This window comes from Lissotriton vulgaris, chromosome 1_2 (assembly GCF_964263255.1).
Source record: "Lissotriton vulgaris chromosome 1_2, aLisVul1.2, whole genome shotgun sequence".
NCBI lineage: Eukaryota > Metazoa > Chordata > Amphibia > Caudata > Salamandridae > Lissotriton > Lissotriton vulgaris.
Window position 1 is genome coordinate 295,495,192 of NC_141686.1, and position 26,176 is coordinate 295,521,367.

General features: G+C 49.2%; 1 protein-coding gene across 3 annotated transcripts in view; it reads right to left on the reverse strand.

Annotated features, from left to right (window-relative positions):
* The window catches only part of KDM2A (lysine demethylase 2A), a 939,997-nt gene that overhangs the window by 114,656 nt on the left and 799,165 nt on the right, over positions 1-26,176 (reverse strand). For all 3 annotated transcript variants that reach the window (XM_086953271.1, XM_086953272.1, XM_086953273.1), the window contains 2 exons: positions 25,303-26,036; positions 20,778-20,941 (listed from right to left, as the gene is read on the reverse strand). In XM_086953271.1, coding sequence (XP_086809397.1) covers positions 20,778-20,941; positions 25,303-26,036 — 898 coding nt within the window. The remainder of the gene's footprint in view (positions 1-20,777; positions 20,942-25,302; positions 26,037-26,176) is intronic.

Genomic DNA, 26,176 nt, shown 5'->3' on the forward strand with positions numbered 1-26,176 from the left:
GGTAGACGGAGCCCTAGCCTGAGCCAGGATGTCTCTGCATTCCTGAGAGAAGTTCAAATCTGCGAATTCAAGGTGCTCAGGTTCCATGCCCACAATTGCAGCGTGGACGGGTCCGGATGGCACACTAGGCCCCTGTCCATTGATAGGATGTCTGGACGAGGACGCAGAGGAATGGGCTCGCACTGGGACAACAGAAGCAGTTCCGAAAACCATGCCTGTCTGGGCCAACGAGGTGCAATCAACAGGATGTGGCAGTATGTCTCCGCATCTTCCACAGCACCCGCGGTACTAGTGGAATCAGCGGAAAAGCGTAAGCGAATAGATCGCACCAGTCTATCAAAAGGGCATTCCCGCATGACCTGGGGTGGGGATGCCAACTTGCATAAGACGGGCATTTTCGATTCTCCGGTGTTGCAAAGAGGTCTAGATCTGGATGACCCCACTGGCGAAAAACAAGATCCAGAGTCGGCTGGTGCAGTTCCCATTCATGTGTTGAGGAAGTGGACCTGCTCAGAGAGTCCGCCAAGATGTTGGACACGCCCGGAAGGTGGACGGCTGTCAAGGTGATTTGGTGGCAGAGAGCCCAATCCCAGATCGACTGGGCCAAGTGAGACAGATGAGGAGACTTGGTTACTCCCTGTTTGTTCAAGTAGTGCATTGTCCGTTTGGATTAGCACGGACTCTCCGTGAACTACAGGTAGGAATGACTTGAGCGCTAGGAAGATCGCCATCAACTCCAGCCTGTTGATATTCCACTTGCGTTGGGGCGCAGTCCACTTGCCCTTGATGGATAGGCCTTGGAGATAAGCGCCCCACCCCTCCAGGGAGGCGTCCGTCGTCAGCGTGAGATCTGGTGTGTGAACGAGAAAGGACGTTCTCATTTCCAGGTTTGTAGGTTGTGCCCACCAAAGCAAGCTCTTTCTCATGCGGGTTGTGACTGCAACAAGGTCGTTAAAGGACCCGGAGACCTGACGCCACTGTAAGTCCAGTTCTTCCTGAATGGGACGGGCACGCAACCTGCAATTTGGGATCAGTGCGATACAAGATGAAGCCATTCCCAAGAATGATTTTAAAGTTCGAACAGAAACGGACTGTTTTCTTCGAATGAGGGAGACCAGACAAAGGATTTTCTGACGTCGTTCGTTCGAGACGAACGCTTTTGAGAACTTCGTGTCTAGGATCGCTCCCAAGAAGGATCTGGTTTGCAGAGGCGCAAACTGTGACTTTGACGTTGATGGTCAACCCCAGAGACTGAAACACCTGCTGGCCAAGGCGAGTGTCCTGACATAGCTGATGGTGGGATTGAGACTTGAGAAGGCAATCGTCCAAATATGGAAAGATTTGATCGCCTTGTAGACGCAAGTGAGCCACCACAGGGGCCAGTACCTTCGTGAACACACGAGGAGCTGATCGCAGCCCGAAGGGCAGAACTTTGAACTGAAAATGCATTGGCCCCACCTTGAAACGCAGGTACTGGCGATGTTGGTGAATAATTGGGACATGAAAGTATGCGTCTTGAAGGTCTATGGTGGTCATGAAATCCTCGCTGGATAGAAGACGCAGGATTTCCAGTAACGTCAGCATGTGAAACGATTGGGACTTTAGGAAGTCGTTTAGAGCCCTCAAATCCAGAATGTGTCGCCAATCTCCGGTCTTCTTGAGTATGAGGAAGAATCGAGAGTAAAACCCCTCTCCTCTTTGATGTTTCGGGACCACTTCAACTGCACCTTTTAACACAAGAAGACGGACCTGATGGTAAAGCTCCTCGAGGTGTGGAGGAGGCGGTCCACGAGGTGGAGTACAAGGAGGAATCTCTACAAACTCTATGGCATGACCCCGTCGTACAATGTCCAAAACCCAGCGGTCCGAGGTGATCAAGGACTACTGAGAATAAAAGAGATTCGACCTCCAACACTTTGAGGGTGAGAAAAGTCATTGGCGCTTAGAGTTGGATCCACGGTAAGAGGACTTTCCTCTGTAGGGCCTGGAGGGCTGCTGACGAGATTGCTGATTGGGCGTGCAACGTTGGCCGCTCTGATTGTATGAGCGGTATTGCTGCCCACCTCGAACGTTGGAAGAAATGCCGCGTCCACGCGCACCTCGAAAGGACTGCTTCCGGAATTGTAACGTGCCCAAAGACTTTGCCGTATCGGTGTCTTTCTTGATGGATTCCAGGGCGTCATCGATATGGGATCCGAATAGCGATTCTCCATCATAGGGCATATCCAGTAATTTGGATTGGACTTCCTGCCGGAAGGATGTGGATTTTAACCAACCCTGTCGTCGGAGTGCAGCCGCACTTGCAAGCAGACTGAAACCTGTGTTAGCAATATCGACTTCGCAGTCTATTATTTCTTCTGACGTTCTCTGACCATCGCAAAGAATCTGTTGAGCGTCAGCCTTGGAAGCATCAGGTATGAGTTCCATCAAATCTGAAATGTCTGACCACATTTGTCTGTCATAACGTCCCAAGATGGCTAAGGCATTGACTGCCCGGACAGATGTGGAAGCCATAGTTGAAAACTAGCGGCCAATAACATCCAGGCGTCGACCCTCTATCTGGAGAGGCTGTGATTGGAGCCGCTGGGTTCCGGGCTAGACGCTGTGCGGCCTGAGTCACTGCCGAGTCCGGCTTGGGGTGGGAAAGCAGGCAAGCCGGAGAGCCAGTTGGGGCCTTGTATTTTTTCTCAAGGCGCGGTATCTGAGCAGGTAAGGAGTTTGGAGCAGTCATGAGTTTAATTCCTTCCTTCCACACAAAATCGATGATAGGAATTGTGTGGGTCTGCTTATAAGGTTTATCTTTAAAAATCATAAAGGAAACAGTCCTCCTCACGTTGTGATCTTGCTAATTTGAAACGCAGAGCTGCTTTATCCATTAAAAGATTGAAACCGGCGATATCTACCGGAGGGGAATCTCCAGAGTTCCCTGGCTGAGGCGAGGGCGTCTGTGCCAGATAATCGTCCCATTCCGCCATATCCTGGTCGCCTGTGCCATTATCCGAATTGTCTGGGACCTCTCCGTCCTCACGCTCTAAGACCGCCTCATCATCCGCATCCTGCGGATAAACCGTTGTCTGGATTCTAATAGACGTCTGAACCTGAGACGAAGTTGTAGGTGGTAACACAGGCGGCAGAGAAGGTGGAGGCAGTGCTACGGGAGCCGGAGAAGGTGCCCGTGTACTCTGTGGCATTGATGGGAAACGGCGGTTGTAATCATCCAGCATTTGCTGGACATTTGAGATTAGAGTTAAAGGAATGGTAGCCATAGGGACTTGGACCAGCTGTTCCTCAGATTGAGACTGTTGATCACCGTCACCTTCGTCAGGATCAGAGTCCTGACATTTAATTATTAAGTCAGAGAGACTTTGTGCCGCTCCAAACGTATCCCCTTCTTGTTCTGAATCAGTACGAAGCTCAGAGGTAGTGGCAAACATTGGAGAAGGTGGTTGCAGCTCTGGATCAGAGATCTGGTGGCATGGAGCCTTATTGCGACGATGAGAAGATTCTGAAGTCTTTAAAGGCACTAACGGCAGCGAGGCAAAGGAAAGTGGTGCCACAGTCGTCGTTAACGTCGACGATACTGACTTGGTCGTCGATGAAGATAGTTTTGGATAAGTCATTGTCGACGAGGTAGTCGACGAAACAACCGTCGACGTAACGGTAGTCGACGCCGGTAGAACCTCTGTAGACGGAGTCTTCGTCGACGAGGCTTTGGTCGACAATGTCTTCGTCGATGAGTCCTTGGTCGACAGTATCTTCGTCGATGAGATCTTGGTCGACTGAGTCGACGACGATTTCTTCGAGACTTTAGTCGACGCGTATTCTTTCTTCTTCGTCGACGAGGAGTGCAAATGCTACTTACCAGTATGCATCTGTTCTTGGCATGTAGGGCTGCTGACATTCATATCTGTGCATAGATCGCCACCTAGTGTTGGGTCCGGATGATTGCACATTGTTGTCCTGGAAGAGTCTTCGAAGTATCACGAGATAGGTGGCTCCTCCCCTGGACTACAGTGCGCATGGGCATCGCCTCCATCCCCAGATTGTTTTTAGCCATTGGCAGAGATGGAGTGAAGAATGTGAGTGATGGCCATGCTATGAGCATATGTGTATATATGAATGAACACTGCAGCTGCTACGGGCGCCGGGGAGGAGGGTGGGCGATATGAATGTCAGCAGCCCTACATGCCAAGAACAGATGCATACTGGTAAGTAGCATTTGCAGTTCGAGGCATGTGGGCTGCTGAATTCATATCTGTGCATAGAATACATAGCAGTCCCTCCATTATCGGCGGTCGCCCGTGCCAGCTGCAGCAGTTTGAAAAAGCGTTTTTAGAACAGCCTGACCAACAGCTGCCTGCTGTTTGGAATGCACGTCTACACAGTAGTGTTTAGTGAAAGTATGTGTGGTAGACCATGTGGCTGCTCTACAGATATCTTCTAAGGGAATGTTACCTAGGAAAGCCATAGAGGCCCCTAACTTCCTGGTGGAGTGGGCCCTCGGTGGGATAGTGAGAGTGCGCTTAGCTTTAGCGTAACAGATCTGAATGCACTTTACTATCCATCTAGCAATCCCCGCTTTGGAGATAGCGTTTCCCTTGTGGTGTGTGGCAAAAGCAACAAAAAGTTGTTTGGTTTTGCGGAAATCTTTCGTCCTGTCTACATAGTACATTAAAGCCCGTTTCACATCAAGGGTATGGAGCATGCGCTCCGCCAGCGTCTCTGGGTTTTGGAAAAACACCGGCAATTCAATTGTTTGATTCATGTGGAATTGTGATACCACTTTGGGTAGGAATTTAGGGTTAGTGCGGAGCACCACCCTGTTAGCATGTACTTGGAAGAAAGGTTCTTGGATGGTGAGCGCCTGCAGCTCGCTAACCCTCCGTAGCGATGTAATTGCTACTAAGAACGCAACCTTCCAAGTCAGAAACTGAAGCTCACAAGAGTGCAGTGGCTCAAAGGGAGGACCCATCAGCCTCGTAAGAACCACATTGAGGTTCCATTCTGGAGCTGGTGGGGTCCTTGGTGGAATGACCCTTTTGAGTCCTTCCAGAAAGGCCTTGATAGCAGGGACCTTAAAGAGTGACAGGTGCTGCCTATTCTGGAGGTATGCTGCCATAGCAGACAGGTGAATGCGGATGGAAGAGTACGCTAGATTGCATCGATACAGGTGAAAAAGGTAACAGATGATGTTTTGAATGGAAGCATCTAGCGGGTCAATATCGTGGTTAGCACAGTAGATGACAAATCTCTTCCATTTAGCCGCATAACAAGCTCTAGTAGTGGGCTTCCTTGCCTCCCGAATGATGTCCATGCAATCGGGAGGAAGATTGAGGTAGCCAAACTCTAGGACTTCAGGAGCCAGATCGCCAGGTTGAGCTGTTGCGGATCTGGGTGCTGAATGTCGCCATGGCTCTGCGTCAGAAGGCTGGGAGTGAGATGAAGCCTTTGATGCGGTACCACGGAGAGTTCGAGAAACATGGTGTACCATGGTTGGCGAGCCCACGTTGGAGCAACCAGGATGAGAGTCATCGAGTGCTGCCTGAGCTTGCGTGCCACCAGCGGTATCAGAGGTGCTGGGGGAAAAGCGTACGCAAATCTGCCTGACCAGTTCATCCACATCGCATTGCCCTGTGATTGCGGGTGTGGGAACCTGGCGGCGAAGCTTTGGCATTTTGCGTTCTCCTTTGTGGCGAATAGGTCTATCTCTGGATGACCCCACCTTTGGAAGTACGGTTGGAGTACTGATGGATGTATCTCCCACTCGTGCATCTGATGGCTGTGCCTGCTGAGCAGGTCCGCCATTTGATTGTCTTTGCCCGGGAGATGCTCTGCCATGAGGAAGATGTTCCTCTGAATGGCCCACTTCCACATGCTCTGAGCCAGATGAGACAGCTGTGGAGAGTGCGTGCCTCCCTGTTTCAGAATGTAGTACATGGCTGTCATGTTGTCCGTCCGGATCAACACGACTTTGTTGCACAGATGTACTTTGAACGCCTTTAAGGCCATGAAGATTGCCATCAGTTCCAACACATTGATGTGCATCTTCCGTTGCTGTAGCGTCCATAGTCCTTGCACAGTGTAATGGAGTACATGCGCTCCCCATCCCTGGAGAGAGGCGTCCGTTGTCAGGATAATCTGTGGGACAGGCTCTTGGAATGGTCGGCCCTTGCAAAGGTTTAGTGGATTCCACCAATGCAGAGAGTTGTACGCCCGACCGCTCACCAACACTAGGTCTGTCAGTTGCCCATGAGCCTGAGTCCACTGACGTGCCAGGCACTCCTGAAGCGGACGCATATGTAGTCTCGCGTGCGGGACAATGGAGATGCAGGAGGCCATCATGCCTATCAACTGCATGAACACCCTCGCTGGAAGCGAGTGTTGGGGTCTGAATCGTTGGATCAGCGCCTGGATACTGGCGATTCTCACTGAATTTGGCTGCGCAGTGGCTGCCAGAGTGTCGATTGTCGCGCCCAGATACTGTCGCACGTGGGCGGGCTGGAGATGGGACTTTGGGTAGTTCAGAGAGAATCCCAGATCGTGCAGGAGATGAATGGTGCGTGACACGTGGTCGACGCACTGCTGTTCTGTCCTTGCTTGAATGAGCCAGTCGTCCAGGTAGGGAAAGACGTGGACGTGCTGGCGACGGAGATGCGCCGCCACGGTCGCCAGGCATTTTGTAAATACCCTTGGTGCTGTGGTGACCCCGAACGGCAGAACCTTGAACTGGTAATGCTGGTTTAAGATTGTGAATCTGAGATACTTCCTGTGTGAAGGATGCAGGGGGATATGAAAATATGCATCCTTCAGATCCAGTGTAGCCAGGAAGTCCCCCTGTTGAAGCAGGGGAAGCACCTGCTGCAACGTGAGCATATGGAAGTGCTCCGAGAGGATGTACCAGTTCAGGGGCCTGAGGTCCAGGATCGGTCTGAGGGACCCGTCCTTTTTGGGGATGAGAAAATAGAGGGAGTAAACCCCTGTTCCCTGTTCCTGCAATGGAACGAGCTCTATCGCCCCTTTTTGCAGCATGAGTAGAGCTTCTTGCTGCAACAAGGTCAAGTGCTCGCTGGACATAGGACGGTTTCTTGGCGGTATGTCCGGTGGAATGGACGTAAGCTCTAGACAGTACCCGTACTGGATAAGAGACCTCACCCACCTGTCTGTGGTGATGGACTCCCACGCCGGCAGGAACTGCTGGAGTCTCCCCCCGACTGGTGTTGTGTGGTCGGGGGGCAGTGACAAGACGTCACTGCTTGTTGGTGGTGGTGGACCTGGAGCCATTGTTTCCACGTCCCCTGCCCTTGACATTATTGCCTCTGTAACCACCTCTGCCCTTGTTGTTAAACGAGGCTTGGGTGTTACCCTTGTAATATTGTGTGGATTGGGATGCCTGTCCTCTTGAGGTGCCTTTTGAATTTGAGCGGCGAAAGGAGCCACCCCGAAACTGTTGACTTTGTAAAGCCCCCATTGACTTGGCAGTTTCCTGGTCTTTTTTCATTTTTTCCAGGGAGGCATCCACTTCAGGGCCAAACAGATGGTCTGGATTGACTGTTTGGTTCAGTATAGTAGTCTGGATGTCGGGTTTGAACCCCGAAATCCTAAGCCAGGCATGGCGTCTAAGCAACACGCTTGTATTGATAGCCCTGGAGGCCGTGTCTGCCACATCCAGTGCACATTTGATGGATGCGTTAGTAATGAGTTTACCCTCCTGAATAAGCATCTCCCCTGCCTCCTTGTATTGGTCAGGTAGGTGTTGTAGGATGGCCTCAAGTGTGTCATAATGTGCCCTATCATAACGTGCGAGCAGGGCTTGGGTGTTAGAAATCTTCCAGATGTTAGCTGCCTGTGCAGCGATCCTTTTGCCTGAGGCTTCGAAGATTTTCGACTCTTTATCTGGGGGAGGAGCGTCACCAGTTGTTTGAGAGTTTGCCCTCTTCCGAGCGTTGGAAACGACCAAGGAGTCCAATGGCAAGTGTCCCTTGATATACGTTGGATCTGTGGGTGCTGCCCGATATTTCCTGTCGATCCGAGGGTTGACCACACGCGCCCGTGTGGGTTCCCTGAAGACCTCTGCGGCATGCTTGAGCACCCCCTTAAGCATCGGCAGCGTTTTGACCGACTTTTCAGCCACCGAGAAGGTGTCGAACAAGAAGTCCACATCCACGGGGTCGGAGTGTAGTTCGACGTCGTGGTTGGCCGCAGCTCTCTCTATCAGTGCATTGAAGGCCGCCGAGTCTTCTGTAGGGGACGTCTTGGCGGCAAAAAGCTGAGTGTCCTGACCCGACTGCGGGTCCTCGTTGTCGGCCCCGGTGGTCCAGGGCACAGGCTCCTCCTCCGGATCCGAGTACGCCGGATAGGTGTACTCGGCATCCTCCTCGTCGGCATCGACTGCGACTGAATGCGCCGGCGAGTGCCCCAGGGCCTGGGGGGACACAGGTTCCACCATAGCCGAAGATCCCGCAGGGTCCTTTTTGTTTTTAAGAGGGATCTTAAAGGGTTCCAACGCCGGCTCCGTCGTGATCTTCCTCTTGAGGAGCGACAGTTTTCCGGTGTTGGCGTCGATGAACACCGCACGACGTTCCTCGACCGCAAGTGACTGGAGTCGAGGCTTTGGCACCGCTGAGGCAGCTTTGGGTGTCAATGGTTCCTTAGCGGGTCCGCCCGGCTTCGGCGCGAAGGCCTTCGGCGCCGACTTGGGCGGGAGAGTGAAACGGATAGGCTTGTGGCCCGCGGTAGTCTGAGGCGCCACAGTGTCCTGAGCGGGAACCACCCCGGCTTTTCGAATCCGCTGCAAGGATTCCGCCACCTTCTTTGTGAAGGCTGGAGAGGGCTGGACTGGCTCGAGCGAATCCTCATCCTCGAGATCCACAACGACAGAGGGCACTTTCTTCGGTGCCGGCGGCCCATGCCCATCGGCGTCGTCGCCCTGACGTGTCTTCGGAGCCGTCTTCGGGTCCACGACCCCTTTCGGCGCCGATGCAGCCGCATCTGAGATCTTCGCCTTCGGCGCCGACCCGGATGGTTTCGGGTCGGCCATTTTGGCGCGACGCTTCTGGTCGGCCATTTTGGATGCCTTTGTATTTGACGCCTCCAGAACCTTCATCACCTGCGCCACTTTCGGTTTCGGTTTCGGATCCGATGGCGCGTGACCAGTTGGCTTCACTTTCGGTTTTATCAACTGAAGTGATGGTTCCGAAATGTCCGTGACCGGGCCCGGAGGCGGGGACGTAGGACTTATAGTGAGATCTCGGGTAAGGCCCGAAGGCGATCCCTCGACCTGGGCCGTTTGAAGGGGTATAACCCCTGAGTCTGGTTGGGGATGCTCCTCCTCTGAGCTATCCCCCATCGTGGCACAAGCCTGATCGTCGTCCCCTACCTCGTCGGAGACTTCGTCAAAGTCCTCCTCACCCGCGTCGTAGGTCTCCTCATCGTACACGGGACCGGAGTCCGAGTCTTGCGCGTCGTCTTCTACCTCGACAGATTCCTGGAAAATGTCTTCTGGAGGGGGCGCCGCAGCCGATAGTTGAGCCTGGAGTCGATTGGCCCGGCGAATTTTCAGTGTCTTCTTGCTCCGGAATTTCGAACACGCCATGCAGGTGTCCTCGCGGTGATCCGGCGACAAGCAGGTATTGCACACAGGGTGCACGTCGAGGTGCGAATATTTTGAGTGGCACAGCGGACACTTTTTAAATGGAGTCCGCTCCATGACTAGAGGTGTAATGTAGGCCCGTCCGCGCCGAAGGCACGTGGAAGGGCAGCAAGAAATCGGAGCTGAGAGTCAGAAAGAAAACCCGCACGCAACTATACCGACGCCCAGCCTAAAGACCTTTTGGTCTCGAGTAGAAATAGAACAACTATCGGTTCCGACAGAGGGAACCGAAACACATCCGAACCCAATGGCGGAAAAAAACAATCTGGGGATGGAGGCGATGCCCATGCGCACTGTAGTCCAGGGGAGGAGCCACCTATCTCGTGATACTTCGAAGACTCTTCCAGGACAACAATGTGCAATCATCCGGACCCAACACTAGGTGGCGATCTATGCACAGATATGAATTCAGCAGCCCACATGCCTCGAACATGGGAATCGTCAACGGAACTGGCTTAGAAGGCAATGAAACCCTAGTCGACATGGATGCTGTCGACGAGACCGTCGTCGACGAGGAAAATGCTGATGTTGTAGTCGGCGTCGTTGTCGAGGATGCAGCAAATGCCGTTCTAGTCGGCGGAGCGCTAGTCGACGCTCCCTTCAACGGCGAAACTTTAAGAGGCAAGGAAACACCTCGAGAGGCAGCAGAAGACGCCTGAGAGCCAGGTCTCGTGGGCGTAAAGGTGGTAGGGGTGGCTGAAGACGCCCCAGGAGCCAGAGGCATGGCCAACTTCATCTTTTTGAGGAAAGGAGATGGAACATCCTGTAAACTACCACGCTTGGATGCTGCTGAAGAAAGTCCAGAATGAAAACTTTCTGCGTCTGACAGGACTGAATCCTTGTCCTTTAGACGTTGAAGCCAAAGGAGAAGGCAGCCTTCTCTGTCCTTCAGAGTCTTAGTAGAAAAAGTTCTACAGAACTTGCAGCAGCCAGCCTCATGATCAGGGTATAAACAGTATATACACTTCTGGTGGGGGTCCTTTTCAAAAAGGCGCAGCTTCCCACAAGAAGAGCAAGGTCTAAATAAAGACTTCTTACTTGACATGTTGAGATAAACACTGGAACTAGAAGAGTAGAGGTGAAAACTGAGCAGAGCTCAGTTAGACTCCCTTCACACGACGTGCGGTAGAAAATCCGAGGGCTTGAGCTTCTGAGGAGAAGGTTCTAGAGGGTGCTGGCGCCTGATTGGCTGTAATTTGGACTAACAATGACACTGATGTGTTACAAATAGTTTTTCTCTTTACCATGCATTCCTCTGTAGGAATCGTTTTTTGAGGTTTCTACTATGTTTTCCTCTTCTTTATTATGCATTATGGGTACATATATATTTAGCATTATTGCCATTTTATTTACCGTGGGACTCCCACTTCGACGACGGGGAATATTCAAGCATGTGAATCTATGAAAGACACCCCTAATACTGGAGAAATTTCTTTTCAACGCTTTGGGACTCGTACCTTGACTGGGTCCTTGAAATTGTCATTATTCTACTTGATCACACGTTTAAGCATCAGTAGGTACAGAACAGACCTCTCTGACCTGAACAGTCTCCACCTGTAGGAGGCTGGGTTTCTCTTGTAGTAACCCTCCTGCCCCCACTTTTTGCCAGACTACTGATGCAGCACTTTTTGGCCCACCCTTAGAAGCCCTGTACCTTTTATACACACACACACTGCGTGTTTTGGTGTAGAACAAAGTAAAGAGTCGACATGGCACACATCTGTGTGTACAATGCCTACAACCCACTGCCCTGGCATAGGTCAGCCAACCCTCTAGCTGGGTGCCCTATACTAGTGTTGAAGGTACAGGTGCATGAGCCCTGTACCCCTACAGTGTCTACTCTAAGCCAATTCTTAGGCACTGTAGGTGCAGTAATGCCATTAAAAGTATATGGTGCTGGCAGGTTATTACAAACTCCACAGCACCGTAATGGCTTTACTAAAAACAGGGAAGCTTGGAATCAAACTTTTTAGCACATTATACCCACACTGATGCCAGTGTTGGATTTAATGGAAAAATGCACTCGGAGGGCATCTTCGAGATACCCCCTGAAAAACGACCTGCCTCTGGTACACGCCTGCCTGCCACCACAAGACATGTTTCTGGACCCCTGGAGTGGGAGCCTTTGCTCCCTGAGCACAGAAACAAAGCCTTTCCTGGGTGGAGGTAGTCACACCTAGCCCAGGTCAGGAAGAGCCATCTGTGGCAGGGAAGCTTAAAAGGCTGTGCTGCCTTTGCAATGCAACGCCCAGCCTCTCCTGCTATCAGGAGCAGGCCCGCTTCCTGTCTCCCCTCCTTTTCGGCAGGAAGACAGGTGGGAAATATTAGAGCAGCCGAGAAAGTGTGCCCACCTCTGCCAACACCCCTCAGGTGGGGGAGGCGAGGTGAAGGTCACTCTTCAGTGGGATTAGGGATTGTGCCCACTCTCCCACATGGGGTAAGCACACCACAGGTGTAACCCCCCCCCCCCCCCCCCCCAAGGTCAGTAGCCCATAGGATGATCTAGAGACCGCTACAATGCCCCTAAATACAGTATGTAGTGGGCAGCCCTGAACCAAAAATACAAATTCCCACAACCTACGAAGGACAAAAGTAGACACCCAGCAGAGGAGACTGCAGAAAAAATTGACTTGGCCCCAGCCTACCAGCTCATCTGCAGAGATCCTGCACCAAAAGTTGCCTTTTCCTGCACCCAGCGACCTCCAGAACCTCAGGGAGGACTGACTCTCTTAAAAAAAGACTGGATCTCCTGGGAACAGCAGCTCTGTTCAAAAGAAACTCGCAAGACAGACTGAGCCTGCGGAGGACAAAGAAACCAGAAGCCTACGGCCCGAATCCGGGTGGCCCACTGGTCCCAGTGAGGTCCTCAGTGCTCCAGAGTCAAGAGTCCACCGTGGGTTGACCCCTCCGGGACACCCTGATGTCGCCTGCAGCCTCTGCACGGAGTTTAGTTTAAGTGTGTGACATTTGCTGCCCGAGTCTGTACAAAAAATGCTAAACACTACCCTCTGATAAAGCCTTACTGCTTGCTCACACTAACAAAAATAGAGTGTAAGGTGCTATCTACCTTTTCCTCTGCTTAGCATTAGGGTTCCACTGGACTCCGCACACTATACCTAATTTTTAGTATAGTATATTCAGAGCCAGCTTCCTACACCACCATAAAGTAATCTTCCTCCAACAGCATAAAGCTTTGCTGTGTGTTGGTCCGCTGACCTTTGGGTATGGATAAACTTGTGGAATGCTGTGGTGAAATACAGTGGGGAAGGTCTTCACAGGATAAGGCTCCAAATCAACCTAACAATCATCTGAAGGATCATCTCATCCCAAAGCAGCAGAGGTTATAGATATGGGTCCTGCATATCAGATGCAGCTGCCCGACTGAGGTGGCAGTTTGTGACTGTGGCAGACGTTAGGGAATGATCGAAAGTTTCTGTGGTGGTGGACTAGTGGTACTGTCTCTTCACGTCAGAGAAAGGGGGCATTCGTCAGAGCTGCCTTCAGGCTGGTTTTGAATTTTGACTCCAAGGGTGTTTTGTCAGACTACGGCTGAGCTGGCGTTGGTGGATGGCTGAGGCTGTAAGTGGGGGTCGTTTTTTTGAAACAGAGGGGGTGGGCCAGTTCTCCAAGGATAGAGAAGTCACAGAACCAGGAGTCAAACCCTAAGGTTGTGCATCTTATGGTTAGTCTTGGGCCTCGAGGGGAAACGACCTCAGCAGCAGTGATTGGGTTCAGTAAGAGACTTTTCTAAGTCGATCTTGGGGTGGTGGCGTTAGTTTATCTGGCATCCTTTGTTCTGTTGTGATGGAAATTCCTCCTCCTTGCTCTTATGCGTCAAGAGGACAGTACCAGAGGACTTTGTTCATGTGAAGGACATACGACTGGCTTCCACTCTTGTAGAATGATTCCTTATGCTCTGGAGACTGTGGCAGATGCTACAGATCCAAAAGCGATGGCAATATGGCAGAGCATGTGCATCTGCAGCAATGCATGATACCAACACTTAAGTACTACATTATTATAGCCCGCTCCAGCGTTAAAGGCCACATCTTAAGGGAAGGGCCTTTAACAAGGGAGCCGACCTTAATATTGCCTGCTACAGAGGGGTAGAAGGCTACTAGAGCATTCCGCCCCTAGAAGGGAGAATGTTCTAATTAGTAAAACAAGGGCCTCACTGAACCCAAGGGGGTTCAAAACCCCCTTGGGCTCCGTGTGGCCTTTGTTGACAGCAATACCTGTGAACAACAAACACTGGAATGTTGGAGCTCCAAGCTTTTACTGGCCATTAGATGCCCGGAGCACTCCACTGCTTCATCTCCCATATGGAAGCACCATTGTTCCTCTATCCAGACTGAGACCTTCATTTGAAATGAAGTCTAAATTGAAGCTCCAAAATCTATTGTGGGTAGGATGCATTTAAGTGCCTGCTACTAGTTTGCTCAACATTTTGGCATAAGGAAGTTAACTTTATTCAGTATTAGAATATTGGAATGTTGGAGCTCCGAGCTTTTACTGGTCATTAGATGCCCGAAGCACTCCACTGTTTGCAATGGTGCTCCCAACATTCCAGAGTAGCAGCCACTAAAATGCGGCCTACCCACAAAGCCCTCAACGTATAACTACTATCCTTCATAGAAGTAAATGATAAACTTGACTTCGCGCAACATGGTTTCCGTCCATGCCACAGCACAGAATCTGCACTAACAACTGCCACAGAGGACATACGTGGGGGGCATTATTGGTTCTACTAGACTTATCAGCAGTGTTTAATACAGTTGATCACCATACTCTCATTCAGCGCCTGGCCGATATAGGAGTTGTAAACAAAGCCTCAGACATTCTCCGGTCATACCCAACTGGTAGAGAGCAATCCATTAAGATGGATGAACATAAGTCGCGTCCATATGCCCTGCTGTGTCCCTTAGGGATCATCACTTTCCCCTACCCTATTTAATGTTTACGTCACTCTACTAACCAAACACATATGCTCCCATGGTTTTAAAGTAGTATGTTTCGCCGACGACACACAAATAATCGTCTCCTTAACATCCAAACGTGAGGAAGTGGCACTTCATTTTAACAATTGCATGAGTCACATGCTGTCGGACAATTGTTTAAAATTGAATACCGGAAAGACTGAAGTGGTTATGTTTGGAAAAGGTACTTCCATTTGCAACTCTACTTGGTGGCCCGAAGTAGCAGGGTCCTACCCTTTGCATGTCAAGCAAGTTAAAAATCTTAGGGTCAAAATTGAGGACCAGCTCTCTGACCAAGTTAACAATACTATCTCCTCCTGCTTTTACACTTTGAAGGTTCTTCATAAGATTTTACCTTTTATCCCCGTGGCCCTCAGTAAGACAGTCATTACTGCGTTAGTACTTTCCAAGATTGGTTATTGTAATGCCCTCTATTTGGGAGCAAAGAGGAGCGTAATATGCAAACTGCAGATCTTACAGAAAGCAGCGGCTCGCACAATCCTTCAAATTCCAAAATTCAGCCCCATAAGCCAAGCTATCCGAAACCTGCACTGGCTACCAGTCCAGGCAAGGATTCATTTTAAGTCCTTGTGCATCTTGCATAAGACCCTGCACAGGAATGGGTCAGTCTACCTCAACCAACATGATCAGGCATTATACTCCACAGCGATAGCTTAGATCAGTATCAGCCTCTCTGTTGGTGGTCCCGAGGATCAGGACGTTAAAGTGGGTTGGCAGAAGTTTCCTGCACCTGGCATCTAAACTATGGAATACTATTCCCATCAGTCTCAGAAAGCAAAGCAATTTGCTACTGTTCAGAAAGGTCTTGAAAACATAGCTATTCGCTCATACACCTTAGCCGATTACGGCGGTCCTTATACCGATTTACAACGGCTAGTGCTAAGACACCACAGCGAAATTGCGCTCTACAAAAACTCATTTCATTTCACTTAATTTCAAATCGGGGGCCCATAAGTCTGGACAAAGGCACGATGGTGCTCCCACAGAGGAGATGATCGGCGGTCAACTGGGGGCAGACTAACTGTAGAAGGGATGAGGATTTTCAAGCAGGGCATTTTCTATATGCAGTAAATGCAGGTAAAGAAATCCTCTGTTGCTTGCATCACCCCCAGTGTGGCATCCACGTGGATGCTGACCCATTTCAAATTTGTCGTCCATACAGAATATTTCATGAGACTGTTACTCTGGAAACCTATTAGTGGATCCAGAGTAGCTTCTATTAACTGGACATCGTTTATTTATTTATTTATTTTTCGGTCTTGTATAGCGCAGGAAATCGATCTCCGAGGAGATATCTTCGCGCTTTGTTACCGATAGCAGAGCAGGTACAGAAAAATGTCTGTGTAGCATTATTGGAGTTACTGGGTGGAAAATAAGAACGTCTTCAGGCATTTCCTAAAGGTGGTAAGGTTGGAATTTAGTCTGAGGTCTAGGGGCAGTGAGTTCCACAGACAGGACCTTTGTAGGCGAGGGCTCGACCGCCCTGTCTTTCTCTTTTTATCCTGGGAATCTGGAGTAAGGCTTGAGTTTCGGAGCGTAAAGCTCTACCAGGATAGTAAGGCTTAAAGATCTCAGTCAGGTATCTAGGGCCAGTTCCAAACAAGCACTTGTGGATAGTACAACAGATTTTGAATTTTATTCTCTGACAGATGGGAAGCCAGTGAAGTTTATTGAGTAAGGGGCGGGAAGAGGACCCAGCAAGGGCATTGAGAATCAGCCTAGCAGCCGTGTTTTGGGCCACTTGTAGCCTCCTTAGCTGTTCTTTGTTGGCAGACAGGAGTAGTCCGTTGCAATAATCCAGCCTGCTAATCACTAAGGTCTGTACCAATGTTCTCCTGTGGTGGTCTGCCAGATAGGGAAGAGCCCTTCTGAGTAGGCCAATCACCCTCATACATGTTCCTGTCACTTGTATGGCATGATCTTTAAGCACCAGAGGTTGGTCAAGCTTGACACCCAGATTTTTCACACATTCCTTTGGGCCTGGAGCTGAGCCCAGTTCCGGAGGCCACCACTCAGGTGACCAGAGGAGTGGGGCATTCCCAAAGAGCATGACCTCCGTCTTACCCACATTACATTGTAGGTAATTGGAGGCCATCCATCCAGCTATTGCCCTCATTCCAGCAGCGAAGGAGTTTTTTACTGCTGTAGTCATCTTTTGAAATGGGAACAATAGCTGGGTGTCGTCAGCGTAAGATATTGGTGTGAACCCGTATTCCCTGACAATGTTCGCCAAGGGGGCCACATACACATTGAATAATGTGGGGCTTAAGCATGAGCCTTGTGGGACCCCCTTGGTAAGCTCCCTAGAGATGGATTGGTGGGAGCCTAGGCGAACATTTTGGGAGCGGTTGGAAATAAAGCTTTTTAGCCATGAAAGGGCCGTTCCATCCACTCCTACATCCCTCAAACGACTGATCAAGGTGCCGTGAGACACCGTGTCGAAAGCAGCGGACAAATCTAATAGCACCAGGATCATGGAGTCTCCTCTATCCTGTGCCATCCGGATGGTATTGGTCACGGAGAGGAGAGCCGATTCTGTGCTATGATTTGGCCTGAACCCAGATTGAGAGGGGTCCAGGCCGTCCGCTGCCTCGATAAATTTGGAGAGATGCAGGTTGACATGTCTCTCAGTCATCTTACTCAAGTGAGGCAGGAGGGATATAGGACGTAAATTACTAAGATCTGACCATGGCAACGCGGTGTTTTTGCGAATTGGGTTCACTACTGCCCTTTTCCAGTCATTGGGGACCATTCCTTCTCTAAAAGAGAGATTAATTAGTGCTTGAAAGCTAGGGGCTAGTAGGCTACCCAAAGGGGCTACCAATTTGGCAGGTAGTAAATCTGCAGGTGAGCCCGATTTAATGAGGTTAAGAAGGCTATTAACTTCAGTCAGACTAATCTCCGGAATTGTAGTCATAGTAAGACCACTTATTCCGTTTTTAGTTGACTCAGGACTAGGGACAGTAGTATCATCCCTGTTATTAAGTGCCTCAGTGATTTTTCCATAGATTACTTCAATTTTTTCCTCAAAAAAAGCAGAAACCTCATCACATAGATTTTGACTAAAATCATCTGGACTTTCAGAGGCAGTGGGTTTGACAAAAGATTGCAGAATTCTAAAAAGTTCCCTGGTAGAATTTCCTGCCTCTGTTATCTGCAGATCAAGTTTATATCTTCGGGCTTTCTTTATGTTTTTAAAATACTTTGATTGGGCCTCCAGGTATTGTATTTTGCTGATAGGGGTATATGATTTCCTCCATTTTTTCTCTAAACTCCTGCATTTTTGTTTTTCAATTCTTAAGTCTTCTGTGTACCATGTTTCCGTTTTAGTTTTAACATTTTGCTTATGTAATTCTAGAGGTGCTAATAAGTCTATGGCTTCTAGGAGTGCTTTATTAAATTTAGCTAGACCTTGTGTAATGTTATCTTTTTCAGAGAGAGTAGGTTCAACCCATATTTCCTTTAGTCCTTCAAGAGTAATTTTATGCCATTTCCGTTTCCATATGGCAGGAAGGACTTTGGGGGACAGTCGGTGGGGAATATATAGTTTAAAGGTTAACATATAGTGGTCTGACCAAGTGATAATAGTAGGGGAGTAGCAAGTTATTTTAGGACAATTAGTTAAAATTAAATCCAGTGTGTGGCCACCCTGATGTGTTGGGCCCTTATTTTGGATTTTGAATCCCAAACTGGAAAGATCACCAAGTAGGGATTTAGTATCAGGGTTATCTAATATATCTGTATGAATGTTAAAATCTCCAAGGAGAATAAAGTCTTCATTGGCTCTAAGATAAGGGGCCAGCAATTCCATTAGATTTAAAGAAAAATCGGAGCATGAACCAGGGGGACGATATAATAGTGCTCCTTTCCATTGTGCTTTGGTAGAAGAGGAAAATCTAAAAATCATAATTTCCATCTGGGCGTCACTACGCTGGTCGAGTAGTGAAACCTTTAGGTTCTCATTATAGACAACAGCCACCCCTCCTCCAACTTTAGTCGGACGGTCTAAGTGTAGCATCTTAAATCCAACTGGGATTCCTAGCATTATTGCGGGGGTGGTATGGGGTTTTAACCATGTCTCTGTAAGGAAACAGATATCTGGTAGATCAGTGTTAATCAGGTCCCATAGTTGCTGATAGTGTTTAGGTAAGGAGCGAATATTCAATAAAAGACGCTTAAGTCCTGGAGGTCCGTTATTAGCAGCGTTGCTAGCAGCGGATATGCCAGCTGCATAAGCCAGGGGAGATGAGGGGTGGAGAATCTCCATCACAGCTGTAGCCCCAGTATCGACAGGAAGATCCTTTATTGGGCATATGTGCGTAGTCTGAAAGTGGCAGTTGGCGCATGAGAAAGGGCCCTCAAAGTTGGGCCAGAGATCTCGTACGCAGGTAGTAGTAGAGCTCGTATTCAGACTAAGCAGTTTTTCCCTGGAGTAAAGTGTGTTACAGCTGACCTGTATCTCCGGGGTGCCAGGTGCCAACGCCATGTCCCGTCGTCCCGTCCTGTCGCGGACGGGCGCAGACGGGCTTTTCTTCGGCGCTTCTTAGGCGCGCTCCAAGGCGCCCTCCTGTGCGCAATCGCTGCGCGCTTAGGAGGTAGGCGTGGCTAAATAGCCCTGGAAACGGTGTGGACTAGAGCGCTGACCTCCGCTCTAGCGGAAGTGAAAGTGGGTGTGCCTGGCTCTTACCTGTCCGCCCTCCGCTCTACGGCAATAATTGCCGAGTCGGACCGGGGCGGGCAGGCTGCAGTATCGAGCCCAGGAAATGCGGGGAGAGTGTTAGGTGAGAGCAATCACGCTTTCATCTAAAAACAATATGGATTCTTAAATCTATCTCGTATTGTGACAATAAAAGCAGTGAAAGCCGTGCAGGTTTAAAAACAGTGCAGAAGTTAAAAAAGATGCTCCCTAACTCCTCGCAGCCTCGTTGGCCTACTTTCAGTGGTTTTCAGAACCTAAACTCTTCAGAGGGACTCCATTCTTGTGGTACGTTTTTGGGCCAACAGGCTTACTTTAGTGTATGGTTGAAAGTTTGGTATAGAGATGAAGAGCAGAGAAAATATCTAGACTGTGTACTTTTATCTTTCTATGGAACATGTCTGCCCAACTGAACTGTTTACAGAGTAAATCCAAACGAATCACAAAGTGGTCGTCCAGTGTGCGAACACTGCCATAACGCTCACTGTTCCCGATTCCATAGCCAAATCGCTGCAAACTCGTTTGACGCTTTACTGCAGCTACAGAAAGCGCTGGCACCTATGTTTTGTAATATAATGTCAGCTCTCCTACCCTACTCTGGTTTTAATGAATTTCCATTCTTTGACAAGACAGTAATAACAGGAGAAAAGGGCTCACATTGGAAAGATGAATGAAAGCAATTGAAAAAAATTCCAAATAGACCACCACCAAGGAAAAGGAGTTATGGGGCAGATTGGGAGTACAGTGGGAGTGCACGGAGACGTTCGAAGAGCAACTGGATTCTTCAAATAAACTGTTCTATAGCAACTTATACTCTTGGTGAAAATCTGCTACTCATCACTGCCTATATGTCAAACTAGACTTTAGTTTCATATCAGCAGCCCTTCACACATAACGGCGATCACTTATAGAAATTACTGCCCAAGTGTTTCACTTTAACTACAAATTAGCATAGTCCACTGGAAAATATACCTAGGATGTTAGAACTGAGCAAAAAAATGAGCAATTTATTCAACCAACTTAGATGGTATTACGAGCGGATGTTTCGGTGTTCATCCTTCATGTTGGTTGAGATGAAATGCAGGGCCTGTATCAGTGATGGAGTACTACAAGATATTGGTGCCGTTTCATTAAACAGAATGAAGAATATTCCTTATCCGAGTAACATCCAAACACTACAGTTATCAAGAACTAGTCTGGATATTTTTAAAATCTTTGTGGGATATGTCTAGATGCACAGACCATGTTGCAGGGATGAGGGAAACTGCAATTCTAAAATCCTTTGGGGAAAGAATGAGTGACGTTGAGAAGAGGAATATCTGTTGCTGCAAATTATAGAAAATGTGCTCTTAATTTTATTAATTTTAAGCAGGCTGGAAATGGGTTTTTACAGCAGGAAAACTTTGAAATATCAAAAGCCATCTTAAACACTCACCAGGCAGCCTATTAACGAGCCACGTTAGTTGCTTTTTGGAGATGTTAGTCCAGCTGAGATCAAGTATGACTGGCTGCCGCTTGATGATGCCGCTGAGAGCTTGTGGGACTATGGTCTTCCACCGGCTCAGATCAATCTTTGTCCACAGTCTCTTGTCGCAACACCTGCCCAGAAAGATGGAAGAACTGCATTAGACCTTTAACATGTCACAGAAGTGGTTACTATGGAAATGGAACCATTAAGAGCCAATCCCTGTAGATCTTTCTAATCTTCACAGGGACTAGCATCTTTTATTCTACAACCTCCAACTTTGAAAATGGCCTAATGCGTACCTAAAGCGCCTGCTCACTATTGTAGCACTCCAAACATTACAGCTATGTCAAGTCAAGTCAAAAGATTTATATAGCGCGCTACATACCCATAGGGTCTCAAGGCGCTTGAGGAGGGGTGGGGAATTACTTGTCGAATATTTTAAGTTGCTTTCTGAATGCTAGGTGGTTCTGAGTAAGGCAAAGGTGAGTAGGAAGAGAGTTCCAAGTTTTAGCTGCCAGGTAGGAGAAGGATCTGCCTCCCATGGTGGTTTTGTTGATGCGAGGTACAGTGGCAAGAGCTTGGTTGGAGGATCATAGCTGACGGGAGGGGGTGTAGAAGGACAGTCGTGTGTTGAGGCATTCAGGTCCAAGTTCGTAAAGTGCTTTGTGTGCGTGGGTTAGGAGGCGGAAAGTAATCCTCTTATTTACGGGGAGCCAGTGGAGGGTTTTCAGATGACCAGAGATGTGTTCTTTACGCGGGATGTCTAGTATGAGCCTGGCAGAGGCGTTCTGTATGCGTTGGAGTTTTTTCTGGAGTTTTGCGGTAGTACCGGCGTAGAGGGTGTTTCCGTAGTCCAGGCGGCTAGTGACCAGTGCGTGGGTGACCGTTTTACGAGTTTCGGTGGGGGTCCAGCGAAATGTTTTTTTGAGCATGCGAAGAATGTTGAAACAGGATGATGAAACGGCGTGGACTTGTCTTGTCATCGAGAGTGAGGAGTCCAGGATGACGCCCAGGTTCCGTGCGTGGTCTGTCGGGATGGGTGCCTTTCCAAGGGCCTCTGGCCACCATGAGACATCCCAGGCGGAGGGGGAGGTGCCTAAGATGAGGACTTCTGTTTTGTCGGAGTTCAGTTTCAGACGGCTGTGCTTCATCCACTCGGCTACTTCTTTCATTCCTTCGTGTAAGTTGGTTTTGGCGGTGTTAGGGTCTTTGGTGAGTGAGAGGATCAGTTGAGTGTCGTCAGCATAGGAGATGGTGTTGGCGAGCGATGGTCGCAAGGGGGCTCATGTATACGTTGAAGAGGGTGGGGCTGAGAGAAGATCCTTGTGGCACGCCACAAATGACTTCAGTGGCCTCTGACTTGAATGGTGGGAGGCGGACTCTCTGGGTTCTTCCGGTGAGGAATGAAGTGATCCATTCCAGTGCTTTTCCTTGGATTCCGACGTTTCGGAGGCGCTGTAGAAGGGTGCTATGACAGACTGTCGAAGGCAGCGGAGAGGTCGAGGAGGATGAGGGCGACTGTGTCTCCGTTGTCCAGTCGAGATCGAATGTCGTCAGTTGCAGCGATGAGTGCGGTCTCAGTGCTGTGTTTGCCTCGGAAGCCGGACTGTGAGGAGTCGAGGGATTTGTTGGTTTCGAGGAAGGCGGCGAGTTGATTGTTGACAGCTTTCTCGATGACTTTGGCAGGGAATGGAAGAAGCGAGATGGGGCGGTAGTTTTTGAGTTCGGTGGGGTCCGCTGTGGGTTTTTTCAGAAGGGCGCTGAGTTCTGCACGTTTCCAGCTTTCCGGGAAGGTGGCGGAGTTGAAGGAGCAGTTGATGACATCTCGGAGGTGTGGTGCTATGATGGAGTCTGCTTTGTTGAAGATGTGATGAGGGCATGGGTCAGTTGGGGATCCTGAGTGGATGGAGTTCATCAGGCGGATGGTGTTCTCAGTGGAGATTGGGTTCCAGTCGTTGAGGGTGTTCAGGGGGGGTGAAGGTCCTGCAGAAGGTTGGGTGGGTTGGTCTCCGGGTCGGTTGTCGAAGCTGTTGTGGATGTCTGCGATTTTGTTGTAGAAGAAGGAAGCTAGGGAGTCGCATAGGGCTTGTGAAGGGGTGATGTCGTTGGAGTTGGCTGATGGGTTGGTGAATTCTTTGACGATGTTGAATAGTTCCTTACTGTTGTGGGCGTTGTTGTCTAGTCGGTCTTTGAATGCGGCTTTCTTGGCAGACCGGATAAGTTGGTGGTGTATGCGGGTGGCGTTTTTGAAGGCGTCCCTGGTGCTGGTGTTTGGGTCTTTTTTCCAGGCCTTCGAGGGAGCGACAGAGTTTCGATTTCTTAAGATCATCGTTGAACCAGGAGGCGTTTTTGCTGCCAGGTTTGCTTTGACGTTTTTTCAACGGGGCTAGAATGTCGGCGCCGTTGGATATCCATTGGGTGAGGTTAGTGGCTGCTTGGTCGGGGTTTGAGGAGTGGACAGGCGGGTTTTGAAGAAGCGAAGAGGAGATCTGGTTGATGGTGATTTTGTTCCAGTTTCTTCACATGGTGGGTTGAGGATGGTTGTAGATTGTGGACTTGTTGTATGTGAAGTGAACGCAGCTGTGGTCCGTCCAGTGGAGAGCTGTGGTATGACTGAAGGAGACATGTTTGCTGGAAGTGAAGATAGGGTCTAGTGTGTGGCCAGCAGTGTGGGTGGGGGTAGTGACCAGTTGTTTGAGTCCGAAGTTGGCAAGATTGTCCAGAAGGGTGGTGGTGCTGCCGTCGTTGCTCTTTTCCAGGTGAAAATTGAGGTCTCCCAATAGAATGTAATCCTCGGAGGGGAGGGCGTGTGGGCTGATAAAGTCAGTGATGTCGTCACTGAATTGTGCACGGGGTCCTGGACGCCGGTAGAGGAGGGTGCCTCGGAGTGTTGTTTTGGGGTCGATGTGGATCTGGAAGTGGAGGTGTTCGGCGTTGGCGAGGTGGGCGTCAGAGCTGGTTGAGATGCGGATGGAGTTCTTATGGACGATAGCGATGCCTCCTCCTGTTTGTTCAAAGCGGTCCTTACGGATGATCTTGTATCCTTCCGGGATGGCAGTGGTGATGTCTGGGGCTGATGAGGCATTCATCCATGTTTCTGTAAGGAAGGTGACGTCCGGTGAGATGGTGTCGAGTAGATTCCAGAGTTCAATGGCGTGTCTGTGGACCGAGCGGGTGTTGAGCAGGATGCATTTTAGGTGGTTGGTGTCAGGTCTCTGAGTGGTGTTGGTGGATGAGGAGCTGGATTTGGTGCCGTCGAACTTGCAGGAGTTGCAGGAGAAGGGTCCATGGGTGAGTCCAGGAGCGGCTTGGACGCAGTTGGGGGGACGGCCGGGGTTAAGGGCTAGTCTGCTAACGTAGCTCAAAAAATGACTATGCGCTTAAAAAATGCGTGTCCTTACCGCAATCAGCTCCAAATCATATTTTACACTGCGAATTGAGGCTTCCTTATTTGAGCGACAACATAAGACTGGCTCCAGTGGCTATCAGTATGGCGGAGGTCTACAGTGGATTTGACACAAACCATTATCAAGGACTGTTGTAAATTAGATTATTATAAAAGAATTGGAAGGTTAAATTACGTATAGGTCAATTTGAAAGCGTTGGGGATAGGAGAATTATTTTGGGACCCTGAGTCCTGCGAAAGGGTTTCAAAGGAACGAATAACTGATTTATTCATTAAGAGATCAAAGTATGCCCGAAGAGAAAAAACTTATTCATCATTCCTCCATTCTTGGTGTGGTACCATCAAGATCGGGGGAAGGTTTTCAGTATTAATCACGAATAAATAATGCACAACACAGATTTATCCTTTTGCGTTTCCGCATGAGCGTGATCCCGCTACTCCTGGGATACCCCCAAAATAAATATAAATTAGTAGACCTCTTACCCTGTCCCTGTATCAACTACCCAGTACAGTCAGATCAACACGTTGTATTAGTGTGCAAGACCTACACAGAGTAAAGTAAAACATTCATACTCCCAATCCTGAGGTACAACAATTTTAGGCAGTGCCAGGTGGCTATGTACTTTTTGAAAACTCTACCGGATCCATTTGTATGCGGTCTGTTGCCTCACTTTTGTGGACTTGTCTTAGGAAGAGGAAATAGGTGGGACGACATTAGTAGCAACAACTAATTAATTTTAAATTCTGAACTGCTTTTTTCATAAATGTTTATATGAATTTACCCAGATCACTGCAACTGTTTAATTCTTATTTTAAATGTGTATATATGTATATATTGTGTTGGAATTCTTAGACAACTTGTGCTTTTATGATCTGTTTTAAAAAGATTAAATAAAGCTGTGTGACTGAGGGCCTATGCACTTATGGTTACATCCATGAATAAGTCTTGATATAATCCATAGCAGATCATGCTATTCCAGCCCTGAAACTCCAACACAGCCCTCAGAACATTAACTAGCCTGCACCCTCCCATATCTTATATTTAAGGTCCAAACTGTCTTCTCCTAGGCCATATTGGTAGCTTACCATTTGTGCCATGTCTTGCAGACACGCATGCAGTCACACAGTTCTTTCCGGTTGAGGTAATGAAAAACAGACATCCAGACATCCTTTTGCATGAGCAAGTCCTGTCCCTCTCGGGAACCGGATGTCCGTCTCCGCCCTCGGGGGCTGGAGCCATTGCTGCCACTTTCCTCCATGCTGTCATCCTCGTCGTCATCGTACTCATCCTCCTCTTCATCGTTGTCCACTCTACCCCCATGGGACTGCAGCCTGGACTGCGCCTGTCGTGACAGAATGCGAGCTGGAGGTGTCGGGCGCAGATTTGCAGACAATGCAGTTATGGCCTGCAGCTTGGGCACAATGGAACTGGATTGAAAATCTTTGGGGGCCCGCTGAAGTGTCACTGTGAGGTAGGACCCGCGAATCTTGGCGCGCTCTGTCTCGGACAGCTCCTTACCACTTGGATTATTCTCCTTTTCCTGTGCTAATTCAATGCCAAGTTCACCCGTGTGAAGCCGGTGGAGCTGCCGTCTCTTTAGACGGTCATCGCGGGGATGATGACTGGGGCCAGCACCCGGAGAAGAGCGTGTCACCACTCCACCCCTTGTGGGGGACTGTGGAGAACCTGTGTCAAGGGTCAGTTGCAACCTGCTAGAGGGAGACTGAGGCGGGGAGGCCAGTGGGTCCTCACGACTCCGTAATGGTCGCAGCACCTTCGTGGTCACGGTCTCATCATCGCTGTCCTCCAACTTCCGCTTCTAGAATAAAAAAAAAAAATATGAAATAGTTTTTTCCCCCCCAGTAAACATCGATGTAACGTACAGCCACAAATATTTATCATTCTGAGTACTTTTACCCTTAGGAAAATCAACTGATATGTAGTAATCCAATCTATACA